The 13618-nt window shown below is 44.8% G+C and overlaps 1 protein-coding gene across 13 annotated transcripts in view; it reads right to left on the reverse strand.

Annotated features, from left to right (window-relative positions):
- CAMTA1 (calmodulin binding transcription activator 1) overlaps positions 1–13618 on the reverse strand; it is an 868902-nt gene that overhangs the window by 12685 nt on the left and 842599 nt on the right. For 6 of the 13 annotated variants that reach the window (XM_073903391.1, XM_073903390.1, XM_073903389.1 and 3 more), the window contains 7 exons: positions 13018–13541; positions 8038–8225; positions 7298–7544; positions 6411–6482; positions 4887–4907; positions 3262–3455; positions 2428–2502 (listed from right to left, as the gene is read on the reverse strand). In XM_073903391.1, coding sequence (XP_073759492.1) covers positions 2428–2502; positions 3262–3455; positions 4887–4907; positions 6411–6482; positions 7298–7544; positions 8038–8225; positions 13018–13541 — 1321 coding nt within the window. The remainder of the gene's footprint in view (positions 1–2427; positions 2503–3261; positions 3456–4886; positions 4908–6410; positions 6483–7297; positions 7545–8037; positions 8226–13017; positions 13542–13618) is intronic. The other 7 variants (XM_073903397.1, XM_073903396.1, XM_073903393.1 and 4 more) reach the window with 4 other exon arrangements.

The raw sequence follows: 13618 nt of genomic DNA on the forward strand, positions 1-13618 counted from the left end.
GCAAAATCCTTAAGAAATGGGACACTTCTTATTGATTCCTGAAGCCATTACCTACCTACCTTTTCTGAGAGGGTATCATATGAGGTTTTCTATTTTAATGCTTCTCAGGGACAGGACACATGACAGTTTCTCTTAAAATAATATTTAGTACCCCAGAATGGAAACAGGGCTATGTTCATCGTAGGGAAAAGAGGAGCTCAGACTTTCAGTTCTATCGATCTTCAGGATACAGGGATGGGAAGAGACTACGGATCTGACACAGTCGGCATGTAAAGGTCATTAAAATTTGCCTGCATGTTTTTCCTAACCTCTGAACTATTCCAGGGCAAGTAAGGAAAAGAGCCAGTTGGGGTCTTTATTTCATCCCAAACAATGAGTAGGAATTCAGAGTCCATAATCTGATGTTCTCCTCATAACAAACCTTACCACCTTGAAGAGGTTACTACTAGTTAAAATATGAACCTAAGAAAAGTAATCATGAACTTCTTCTCACTAGTTTACAAAAAGAGCTTTGAAAACAAGAATGAAAGGATTCCTTTGCCCAGTCTACTCTTGGGGGGGGGGGTAGCCTTTTAAGCACATATGTTTGTTTAAATAGCTTACCCTCTCAAAACGCCCAGTGTAAACACAGGACACAGCTTTGGATGAGAAAGAAAAGAAAAGGAGAGTGGGACTTTATGTCAGTTTGCTCATAATGACTAAGGTCACACTACCTCTACATGTTTTCAAAGCTTGAGGAGGAGACTAGGAAAAACAAGGAAAACATGATTTGTGAACATTCAGGTTTGTTCAAGTGGCCTAAGAAAGAGCAATATAAAGCTAATTTTCTTGAAAATAAAATGTCCCGGGAAAGCATTAACTGCAGTCTGGGCAGGGCTGGGTAGAATCTTCCTTTGTTTTTCATTTTGCAGGTTGGAGAGGAAAAAGGAAGGAGTGTGAGCACATGTGAGAACCTCTGGAAAAAGGCCTAGGGAAGTCCCAGAGGTTTCACGAACGGAGAAAATCAACCACCCTATTTGGCTGCAAGTACTCTCGTGCTGGCAAAGGTAGGACTGAGTGGGAGCGAAGAGAGACCGCCCTCGGGAAGGCTAGAACGAACGGGATTATGTCACAGGTGCCTCATATTTTCATCTGCATTTCCTAACAAGACTTCCTAGTTGAGTGTCGATATTGAAATCACATTGGCTAGCTAATTACGGGAGAAAAGACCCCAATCACTGCGTGGTAGAGAGCAAATGGGTTGCTGAGGCTTAGTAGGTGTATATTAGCTTCTTTCAAATAGCATTCTAGTTAGAGATTATCAAATATATCCTAAAGAATGTTCTTTTAAAAGTTTTTATCATTGTTAATGTGTGGCTCTGTGCACCTTTCCTTTTTAACATCATAGAATTCTTTTGTTAACAGAAGTAAAAGTACAAATGGCCAGTTAACCCCTATTAAGTCTCCAAATCAAAAGAGTTTCCAAGTTAGCAAGCAGACAGGCTTAGGAGTAAGAAAAACTGAAAGTAAAAGGGAACCTCTGTGGAATCGAGTTGAATCTGGACACTCAGGCCTTAAGGTACAATGAAATAGGAAGAGGAAATGAGACTTCAAAGAGCTTGCTTCAGAGTTTGGCTCTGTAAACCGCACAGCTCCTGATGCACGGGGAAGCAACGATGACACCACACAGGGTCATCCTGTAAACACAGCTCAGGAGGCCCCTGGCCCAGATGTCAGACCAGAATGCTAACCTAATTAAGAAAACCAAACGATCTCACCAGAACCCCCCAAATCTAAGGAAAGAGCCTATGTTCACAGAGGAAGCTCAAATTTGAGGGAACAAAGAGAAACCCCTCTAGCCGGCTTCGTGGGACGCTGTCCGGCCTCCAGGGAAGGCCCTGGTCACAGGAGCTTGTTTCCTCTTAGCTGAAAATGCACCTCTCAGCTCAGCTGGGTTCGCCTTCCTGCATATCTCCAGCAGAGGGCACCCGCCATTCAGTCAAGAGACCTTGGGAGGGCGTGAATGGTTTTCTAGCCCTTCCTTGACAACAGGAACTCTGTTTATTCTCTGTGTGGACACACACTGGCACAGGGAGGGCTGGGAGTGAAGAGCGTGCTGTCGTGTGGCATACAAATAAGAGGTTAAAGACAAACGGGCATCAAAAGCTAGTCCCGCTAAGCTGTCCTCACACCCAAACTAAGACAGAAAGTCACTGGCGTGAGTCTCCACTGCTCGCTATTTGCCACATAATCTGAGATGGGTACCCGGGTGCCCGAAGCAGCAGCTCAGTCCCTAGTTAGAGAATTCTGCTCTCCTACAGCGATTCGGGATGTTTCCTCTGATGAATGCCGGGACTCGCTCTGCAGAGGCGGTCATGAGTGGTTAGGAGGGTTAGGGCTGCTGTGTTGCTCTCGAGGAGCAAACGTCTAGGTGAAGAGGAGGGTTACCTGTGGCGGCAGCGGCGCAGGAACCTCATTATTTTTCGAGCAGCTTGGTCCTGCTTTTTGGTTAGCAAACTGCTCCTGAAAAAGTCGGAATATCACTGTCACAAGAAGGGTCCCATGAAGCTTGAGGTGCACACACTGAAAACGGGGGAGCAGTGGCAGAGGGCCTTTAATTAAACAGTTCAGGTAGCAAACCCGACAGCAGGGCAGGCCTGGGCAGTGCCAGCGGGGAAGGAAGGAAGGAGGGGGTGGCAGCCCCCTTCCCCTGGCTGTGGGCCCAAGTTACATACGGTGACGCTCGGCTGTCCTTTCCCAACCCTTCGTGAGCTCGTTTTCTGGAAGAAGCCGTTCTGGCCTTAACACAGGCTTTCTCAGGGTCGAAGCTGATCCGCCTGAGTCTGATACCCTCCTGAACTTCTTCTACCAGCTGTCTTACTGTGCTCAGAGTCCCCATCACGTTAAGACGGACGAGCTGGCCTCTAGCTACCCTTCCGAGGTCTCGCAGGCAGGGACACTATAATTCAGACTGCCCAATGGAGTGCCCTCTCGGAGCAGGAACTTGGGTCCTGCCAGATTCCCACCCCAGCTGAAGTCAGGTGGGGAGACCAAAATAACTGGGGGTGGGGGGTGGGGGCCTTGGAGACAGAAGCTGCTAAACAGACAAAGACGGACTGACAGCGCAGGTATCACTACACGCAGTCACAGCATCTAGCGTGGTCTCTCAAGAAAGTCCCCGCGACACACGTGTCACCCCTCACGTCGGGGCAGGGCCATTCCTTCCACGATGCCAAGGCTCTCCTCCCCAGACAGCTTCGCCCCTGTGACAGCCCAACCCACCTGAGTTTCTGCTGTACGATGACAGCTGTTCGGCGAGCCTGCCGTCTCTTGCCACATTTCTTATAACTCCGGTAATACTTCTGGATCAGCACGGCAGCACGCCGGCTCTGCTGAAATTTTTTTTGTTCGTAGTAACTTCGGAATTTACTCTGGATTAGGATGGCAGCCTGTGTCATCTTTTTATAAAGTGCATACTGCAGGGAAACAAGAATAAGCAGAACAGTAACAACAGGAGCCCACAAGTCTGTGTGCCCTCTGAGTGTGCCAGGGAAGGCAAGGAGGGAAACACCTTTCTTTCTCCTTGATTGTCATAGTCTCTTGTCTTGGGTTCAATCATCAAAGAGGCAAACTAGGAATCTCTTCACCTACCTTTCCCAAATGCAAAATATTAGTTTAAGGGTTGCCTTCAGACAATGTATTGCTTTAAATGTGCTTTTTCCCCCCAAACATCAAATATTTTGCCCTTCTTGAAAAAACATTTTTAAAATAGCAATATGTGTAGACATTTAGGAATAATAAAAGCATATTTAGAAAGCACAAATTCAATGTTTAAGATTAATATTTACTATCCGATTTTGGAAACATTTTAAAATAACCTTTTTTATGCATCCCAATCACCACCACCCACAAGCCCACTTAGAGCAGTCAGCAGCTGATTCCTAACTACTGTTCCGTAGGACACATTTCTGAGTTGCAAGGTCCCAAATACAAGGCTTATCATGAAACGCTGACACCTTTAAGACATTTAACCTGCAAAAAGATTAATACTCATAAGACCGACACAGGGGTGAAGCCATGAAACCACGAAAAGCGTCGCAGGACCGAGGCCTGCTCCAGAGCGGGCACCAGGAGCCCTCCACCCAGCCTGCAGCACTGCACGAGGGAGGGATGAAGGCACGGGAGGAGTTCTCTTCCATTTCCGTCTCTAGGCACTAAAAATACAGAGCTCTCCATATTTAAAAAATGCGATGTCCAAACTGCTGATGAAATCCAGGAGGACTCTGGGGGCAAGGGGTCACAGGGAAGCACTCTGCTTGCAGGAAGGCGACTTACCACCGCGGGGAAGAGTACTCCTGAGAGAACCCTGTGCCTAAGGACATCTCTGCCTGTACAAAAGCTGGGGTGGGGGCAGGGAACTGACCTCTTGGAATGTTCAAGACACGAGACCCTTGTGCAAGAATCCTCTTTAGTCTCGTCTGACCTGCTTTCCATTTTCATTTGCCCAAAACTCTTTTAGGACAGCGCTGCAGCCTACAGGGCTCCTGTGGTTTTCATCCCCCTGGCCCATGCACCCTGCACATTCAGAAACTACCGGGCCACAGTGAGGCACAGCAGGAGGAAGGCAGATGCCCTGAGCGGCTCGCTGGGCTCACAGGAATTGGCTTGGATGGATTCTTTAGATTGACATGGCCAAGAAAATGTCCGATGACTGTTAATGCCAAAACCCACTCCAACTGAATAACCACGTGGCCCCCAGAGATGCACTGTGGTTACGTGGCCTGGCAAGGGGAGTACGCCTGTTTCCTGACCCTGCCGTCTTAATGGCCCCTTCTTGTAGTTGGTGATGGGTGTGAAGTTTGTGACTCTGGTGGAATGGTTTGTGGGGGGGACTTGGGTGTCATTACCTTCAAGGCTATCCATGTCAGCTTGGGGAGAAACAGAAAATACAAGATTAACGTTAGATTGCTGAATAGAAGGAAATTAAAAACCAGAACCAATAAAACTCCCAACTGGAAAAAAAAAAAAAAAGCAATCTGGCTACATTAATGCCTTCCATCTTCCGAAATACTTGTCTTATACTTGTCAGTATTTCAAAAAATCATGTCTTCTGTTTTCCTGGTTGTAGACAGCACTTCTCTGGGAGGGGATTTTAAAAACCAAAACCAAAACTAAGACTCATCTTTTGGAATCACAGACTTGAAAGTTTACGTGTCTCGCTTGTGCTGATGTGAGGACAGAGCTAGGTACTGCGGTGCCAGCGTTTACACAATAAACCTTCATTCTCTGGGATCGTGAACTCAACCGGCTAGAAGCTGAAGACTCCCCCAGCCCCGCCCCTTTCACTAGTGGTGCTAATCCGAGAGAAACTCAAGAATGTGGCGACCTGTATCAGAAATCAAAGTGAGCCCTGTATCATAACAAGAGAACACAATACCACACTTCCACATGACTATTACACATCTCAGCATATATTATTCCTTAAGTAAAAGTTTAAAACCTACCTAGAGCACTGTCTACTGAAAGGTTCTGGGATCTACTGACAGGCCTAAACTTTATCATACGGGCCAGTCAAAACTCAATTAGGTAAGTTTTTATATTTTCTAACCACCCAGGTGGTTAGGAAAACCTAATATTGTCTTAAATTTCTCTGAGCCTCAGCTTCTTCATCGTAAAAGGGACATAAAATTGCTTATTGCCAGTAATTGTAGGGAGCAGCTGTGATGAGATGGTGTGGCTGCAAGCTCTAGTACATCCTTAGGGCCCCACGCACATGAGTGCCCTTTCCCACGTGATGGCAGTTAGGTAACCTGACAGGGTGTTTTGGAAACAGTAATACTGTGTGAAAGAACACTTAGCTATTCTTCCTGCATCTCTTAACTAAGGAATGCAAAAGCCGTCTAAGATGTTCTGGGTGTCTTAAGATTTTCAGAGATTTTTCCAAGTCTTCATTTGAAAACGGATGGGAAGAAGCTGAAAGGAAAAGTGGCTCGAGAATAGATAATTTCTATAACTCAGGGTCAAAGATAACTGCCATTATTTCTCTTCTCTGGTCACCACATCAAACTCTCTAGAGTTCTTCAACTAACTACGCCAGGTACAATTACTGGAACACAGAGCCTCCCTTCAGACGCAAATAACTTTCTCTGTGTCACACCCACATCTCAGACAGGTCATAATACCGAAAAGCCAACAATCTGAACAGAAACTATTTTGTGAGGTAAGTTTAATTGCAGATGGTTTTTTGGTTCGTTTTTTACCCCCCGCTCTGGAACATTTCCCTCTGGTTTTTGGTCAATGCAATTCAAAGTCTGTCTTTGAATCAGGAGCTGACATAGCGCTCTCTGGCCAGACCACATGCTACAATCCTCGGGTGCCTGTTGCTGTTTGGACCAGCTGCACTTCCTACTTCGACCCAAGCTGTGGTTTACCTGTTTATATTTCCTGTAACAACGCTGAATGACAGCGGCGGCTACTTCCTGCTGCTCCCGCAAGGGTCGGCCCTGAAGGGTAAAGTGAAGGAAAAACACGATTTAGTGTAAGAAATAACAATTTGGTATAAGAAATGTCAACTTTCTTCGGACTTAAGTAGAATTACTACTCATTTACAACTTTTTCTGAGGCCCCAGGTTTACCAAAGTACAGGGGTGATTAATTACAAGGAGAAATTAGGAGAAAATGAACTTACAGAATAAATCTCTGATTCTTGCTTCTAAATAGAACTATGATATTTGGATGTTAGGTCTAAAAATATTCATTTGCCAAGTATTTAACAAATCAGGTATTGTACTATTTGCCCTTACGTGCTGCCAGATTTCCATTGTCTTTCCCAATGTAACCCCAACTACTCTAACTTTGGGGTTGATGATTATTGGCTTTTAATTGGTCAAAGACTCCTTTGAGAAACTGTGGAAGGCCACAGACCCTCTCCCACCAAAAATGCACACACAAGCTTTAGCATAAGATTTCAGGGCTGCCTACAGTCAGTCCCAGGCCCTTAAGAACCCCTGCTTTAGGTTATAAATTCCTGTGGCAGAGGTATCAACTTCCTCTATACTAACTAAATAATAAATATCCGTCATCATTACCAAGAATAAATTGAGATGGTGATAACTACACCCTACTGGTCAGTTTTATTTCCCTAAAGCTTCTGAAAATTATTAATAATTCCAGGTAGCATAATAATTCCAAAGAACAATTCTACAGACTCAGCAAAAAAGGAAAAAAAAAAGGCATAAGTTTTAGTTTGGACGATTCTGACTTCTGTCTGTGTTCCCCAATCTTACGAAAGTCACATCAGGACTCTGTTCCACTTTACCTTGTATTTCCGGAAAGCGGTCTGGACAAGCCTGGCAGCTTCATAGAGTTCTCTTTGCTCGTGATCAGACAAAGTCAGCTGAGCAAATTCATTCTCGACCTTTTCACTGGTAGATGCACTCAGGAATTCCGACCAATCTGCTGCTGAGGGAAGGCTGGGTTTCTCAAAAGCTATTTCACTGACTGGGGAGCCAACAGGGCTCAAGCTGGTATTAGAAGAAGGGGTTAGAGGCTCGTTATATGCACTTCTGAAACAAGAGGAGACACAAGGGAGAGAGACCGGTGATTGATCTGCATGATCCATTACATACTGCTGAGTAATGAGACAAGGGCCACTGTGCACTATTAAGAATATGCCTTCATTCAGTCCAGTACGTTGCTAAACACATCCCGTACTTTAACTGTCCTTCAGGTAGTAACTTCGTACCCAGGACCTATTATGAGTTTAGCACTATGCTAAATACTAAACCCACTGAAGACGCTGTCCAGCCCTCGGGAAGCTTCAGCTGAATTGGGAGGGAAACATCATGGGATGTGACCTCACATGCGCTACAAGGGGAGAAAAGTCACAGAAGAGGTGAGGACGTGAGCAGGGACCTGAAGGTGGTGAAGGAACTTGTCCCAGTGTTTCCTTCACGAGGTCTCCTATTACACAGCATTCATCAGATCTAATTAGCCTCCCACGCCTCCCACTGAGCCCAGGAATTTACGGCGGTCAGTGACCCATGGTCTTCCACTGACCTGATCTGGGTAGCGCTTGGCACACGGTCGACATCGGCGAGGTAACTGGCCAGCCAGCTCATGGTACTGCTGATGGTGGCAGTGTCTGCTCTTTCCAATGCCGAGGGCTCCGTGGGCACAAAACTCTCCTGCTTGATTCGATCAGGTGTGGCTTCGATAATGTGCTCTGCCAAGGTCATCATGTTCACCTGGAATCCAGAGTTCACAGAAACACTCAGGTTAAGAGGGAACCTTAGACATTACCCAGCCCCTCCCCCACCCCACCCCACCCTTGGGAAGAAAAAAGAAGGGAGGGTGGCTTCCCACCTCAATCCAGTGCACCCAGTATCACTGTAAGGTTTTACACAATTCAGCCAAATATGCTGAGACCTGATCCCCTCCAAATCATAGTCTGGCCAAAAACCGTTAGTCAAGTCTTAGGGAACTTCTGCCTTGTGCCTACTCTCTGCTCTCAGCTAGGATCAGCCATTTAATGATACTGTGACTGGGCAGTTCTTCAGCAAGTTGTCACGTTACCATGGTGACACTGCAGGTTACCTAAAGGACCGCCATCGCCCCCTCGCCCCCTCGCCCCCTCGCCTAGAGACCCCCAGTCCTGTGGAGGGCAGCAATGAGCCAATCTGAGGGGCCGGCTCATGGTTGACCCAAAGGAGTTAATCAATCCTCTTCTTGATCCCCCACCTTCCTGCACACTGAGAGAAGTCTGGACAACGCGACTCTACAGACACATGCTGTGGGGTTTGGGGCAAAGCTTTTTTTGTTTTGCTTTGTTTTATAAAGATTTTATTTATTTGTCAGAGAGAGCGAGAATAAACAAGCAGGGGGAGTGGCAGGCAGAGGGAGAAGCAGGCTTCCCACGGAGCAGGGAGCCCGACCCAGGACCCTGATCCCAGGACCCTGGTATCATCACCTGAGCCGAAGGCAGACACCCAACTGACTGAGTCACCCAGGTGTCCTTGGAAAGCTTTTGCTTTCCTGATGAACAGTATCGATGCCCTTGGCTCTTCCCCTCTCTTCCTGCCTTGACTCCAAACAACCTCCAGCATCCACACTGTAACCACGAAGCAACAAAAATCAAGAGGAATTGTCGCCAAAAAGAACAAAAAGTTCAGGGAAAAGTCTGGGCCCCTGTTGGCATCACTGAGCAAATGAACCTGTGGACTTCTTGTGATATGACAAAAATCAATCATTTGTTATTAAACCACTAGAGTTAGGCTGCTGATACCTGCACCCCAAGTACATTCCTAACAGAGAGAATTAGGAATCCTCAGAGCTTAGTCTGCACTTCACGAATTGAATTAAACTTGGAGATACAGCCTTGTTTTTAAAAGATTTCCTTGCATGTCTCTTGAAAACAGAAACTGAAATAATAGCAGTTTAAGTTTTTAAGTGAACTGAAAGTATTCTGAAAGGATCTATACAAAGGTGACAAAATGCTTATCTTACAACGTGGATGAACCTCCAAAACAGTATGCTGAGTGCAAGAAGCCAGACACAGAAGCCTGCAAATGTTAGGATGCCATTTATATGAAATTTCCAGAAAAAAGCAAAACTCTGAGGATAGAAATCAGATCGGTGGTTGCCTAGGGCTGGGAGCGGGGAGCAGAGATGACCACAAATGGGCATGGGAAACTTTCTGGGGGTGATGGCAGTGCTCCAAAGGGCACACTAACATTCATCACACGGAGCACTTAGAGGGGGTGCACTTTATGGGATGTGAGGTATACCTCATGAAGCTGTTAAAAACAGTTTCTTGGGTAATTTTCAAATTTTCAATAAACAAGAACAGTTCTTGTACTAGGAGTAAAAATGAAAAAAGTATTACAGCCTTTCTTTTCCCCTCCATATAAGCCTCTTGACTTGTGACTCAAGCAGCAGAAAGTCCTAGCCTGATATCTTTTCCATGAAAGTATTTGAATATTTTATTAAAAGCAAAGTTGAATTTCTGGAGACTGAAGTCTGTAACTCCACAGTCACCTCCCAAAGTCCTTCATTTTATAAAACACGTATCAGTGTGAGAACACCTTAACATCATCACGGTGTCACACGCTGGACTACCACACACACGATTTTTACTGTGCTGGCTGCAAAAAGCAAGGAAGTTTAATTGACTTTAAACAAAATAATAACATTCTAAGCAGTGGGACCTAAAAAGTCACGTCATCTGCTTCTAAATCTCTTGTATTGTGGTCAGAGAAGATAGCCTTTAAATGTGCAGCTTTGGGTTTTGTTTAAATTCTCATTGTGTTCTAACATAGGAGCAATTTTCATGAATGTGTCTAGGATATCTAAAAAGAAAAATCATCTGTATACTTGCTAAGTGTATGAATTATATACATCTGCATAATTACACACAAGTATGTCCTGCATTAAATCTATCACATATATTAAATATATCTATGAAAGCCACCTTTCCAATAGCTTTGTTCTATGTTTTCACATCTTTTCTATATCTACTCACTCTGACAAATTCTGAGATAAATGTCAGTCTCACATTATGATTATGAGCGTGGCTCCACATTGCTTTGTATTCACTGGTTTTTGCTTTAGCATTCAGAGGCTGTGTTGTTAGTTACACAACTATTGATGGGTTGTATCTTCTCGACAAATGATACATATAGTACTTGCCTTAAATTATACTTTGTATCCTTTTTCTTTTAATACTCATTTGTCTGTTCTATCATGGAGGAGTGGACAATAAAAACAGTAAAACTGATACATCTGAGGACTTATTGATAGTGTTTCCTTTTCATCCTTTCTGTGTCATCTCCTTTTAGTTCTGTCTTTTACAAGCAGAATATAGTATGATTTGCCTTCCTTTTTTTTAAATCCAATCTGAGAATCTTTTAATAAAATTGCCAATTAGAAAAGTGGGAATGAATCATGTTTGAAAATAATCCTATAATATTATGTTTTCTGCTTATTATTTCTGTTGTTTCACTTTTACTTTTTACCATTCCTGAACTTTTCCCTAATGGGCCCCAATTCCCTTTTCCCCCCTTCAATGACTTAGAAATTCTATAGTCTGTTTCTATGCAATCTATTAACCTGACATTTCTAACAAGCCTATTTCAGCCTACACTTATCTATCAATAACCCAAGTGGAAAAAAATCTGCAATCTTCCCCAAGTAAGAGAGCTGCTTCACCTTCCTTTCCTTACCTCCCTAGTTTTATTAAAATAATACAAATATTAGTTTTAAAATAGGATTCCTCTTTATTTAAAGCAACCCTTCTTAACAAGTGCCCTGTGTGTACAGTCACACTATCAATAAGTCCTCAGGTGTATCAGTTTTACTGTTTTTATTGTCCACTCCTCCATGAACTCTGGCTCAAATTACTTCATTATTTCTTGAATTACTTAATTATTTTTCATTGTCATTTTTTCATTTGGCTGAATACTTCTTGAGATTGTCGCTCTTAAGGTAGCAAAATATTACTCTCTCGAGGCTCTGTGAAAATGCAAAGTAGAACTTTTCAGGTTATTTTGTATTTCCTGCACCGATCCCATTTTAGCAAAGGCCAACTGCTACCAAGCTCTGCTTTCTGATGGTTACTTAAACTTAATCGAACTTATGTAAAATCAGAAATCCAGTGTCCTGAGTCACACTGGCTACATTTTCTGCTATGGAGACCACATGTGGCCAGTGGCTACCATAATGGGCAGGACAGACACAGAACGTTTCCATCACTGCTCAGTGTGCCAGTGAACAGCACAGATTTTCACAGTCTGGTATATTTACGCTTATAAATATTGTCCTAGATTGCTTAGTATTGATATGCGGTGTGGCCAAATCCAGCCAGCTACCTGTTTGTGTAAATAAAGTTTTATTGGCACATAGCCACTCTGATTCACTGAATATTATCTAGGGCTGCCTTTGTGCTATAAAGGCAGATTAAATAGTCATGACAGTCTATATGGCCCACAAAGCCTAAAATATTTCCCATTTGGCCCTTGGCAGAAAAACTTTGCCAACCTCTTGTCTAACAAGTTCTTGGATTTCCCTGGCAGGCCAACCCACAATGGCAGTGGTTGGCAGATAAGTAGTGGAGGGCCCCCCTTTCCTATCTGTGCCAACAGCTGGCGTGGCAGGAAGGGAACGCTGGGATGAAGATGAGCAGCTCAGCAATTGGACCTCTCCCTAGGAATGCTGGCCAGGGTAGGGGCTCCCCAGGCCCCTCCCTCCTGTGGCATGTCTATAGGCCTGGTACCTTCCTGAATTTCTCGTGGGACTTTTTTCTCTGTTACATTTGTTTTGGGTTATATAGGAACTAGGAAAGAGAGGAAGTCAAACTCATCCTCTTTGCTCATTTGGTCCTCCCCTATGTAGTATATTTTATTTAATGGAATTTGCCGGCTTAATAGCTTAACCTCCTGTTAAACCTGTAAACCTGTAAACCTGTAAACCTAACTGTTTACTGCAGTATATACTCTCTCAATCTATTGCAAGTTTAACGCCCCAACCGGATTCTGGAGTTTCTAGGTTTATTATAAGGACAGTCAATGATCAGCTTTAGGGATATTTCACTGCACTCAAAAGCCTCACACCACATACGCCTTTACAAAGGCCACATGACAGCTGTGCTCATCAAATCACTTAGGTCATTCAAATTCTATCCATAGGCCTCCTGTTGTAGCGATGACCGGGCTGTGACTCCGTTAAACTCGGACTTAAACAGGAAGTCAGTCCCCCCGGATGCAGGAAGGAAGCAGAAGACCACCGGAGGGCCCTGGGTGAACCCTGAGGAGCTGGTGTTGAGACCCAGGTCGCTGGTGTTCAGGCCCTATTCAAACAACGTTCGAGTCACTGAATGAAAACATGGCCCACGCAAAGGAGATACTCCAACATTCTTATGCGTAAGACCGCACTTTTAACCCTCTGCTGGTGAGCAAATCACATGGCCTGGGGAACCAGCTATGACGACAGCGGGAGTGACTATGGATGCCCCGGCCTCTGCAGGCTTACCTTGTCGGCGCTTACCTGAATATCGTCCATGGGCTGTGAGCATTCTGCGCTCCCTGCGCTATCGCGGTAGGACCCCATCTCTGAATTCACCACCTCTCTGTTAGCCATCATCAGGACACTCATTGGTTCCCGTGGACGCACCTGTGAAGGTGTTGCATCCTTTCCTACACTGGTCCCCTTCGGATTTCCAGTCACCTGTACTGTAGACACACCAATGTAAAGATCTTTGGAATTCCACTTTACTACAGGCTGAGATCCAGAGGCTTGGAATCCTGCAGTCTCTGGAGTGGGAGGGGAGGTTTCCCGGATGCAGTCCCTCACTCCTTCACTGGGGCTGATTGTCTCGGGGACACACTGCTTAGAACTAGGGCTCTGCTTCCTGATATTTGGCTGTTCCAGACTCAGTGCAGTGGAGAGCAGCTTCTCCTGCCTTGCCTGGAAGTACTCAGGGTTCAATTTATGCTTTTTGGGAGCTGGATAATCTTTGTGGCTCTCACTGCTGTAGTAATTAGAGGGTTCAGAACGAGGTCTTCTCAGCTCTGAAAAGTACAGTAGAAAGGACAGTCAGGACAGGCGGTAAAATTAGGAATCCTAAAGAATTAACACTTTCTCTATG

Source organism: Callorhinus ursinus, unplaced genomic scaffold (genome assembly GCF_003265705.2).
Source record: "Callorhinus ursinus isolate GAN/ISIS: 27379988/994484 unplaced genomic scaffold, GSC_fseal_2.0 scaffold18, whole genome shotgun sequence".
In the NCBI taxonomy this organism is placed as follows: domain Eukaryota; kingdom Metazoa; phylum Chordata; class Mammalia; order Carnivora; family Otariidae; genus Callorhinus; species Callorhinus ursinus.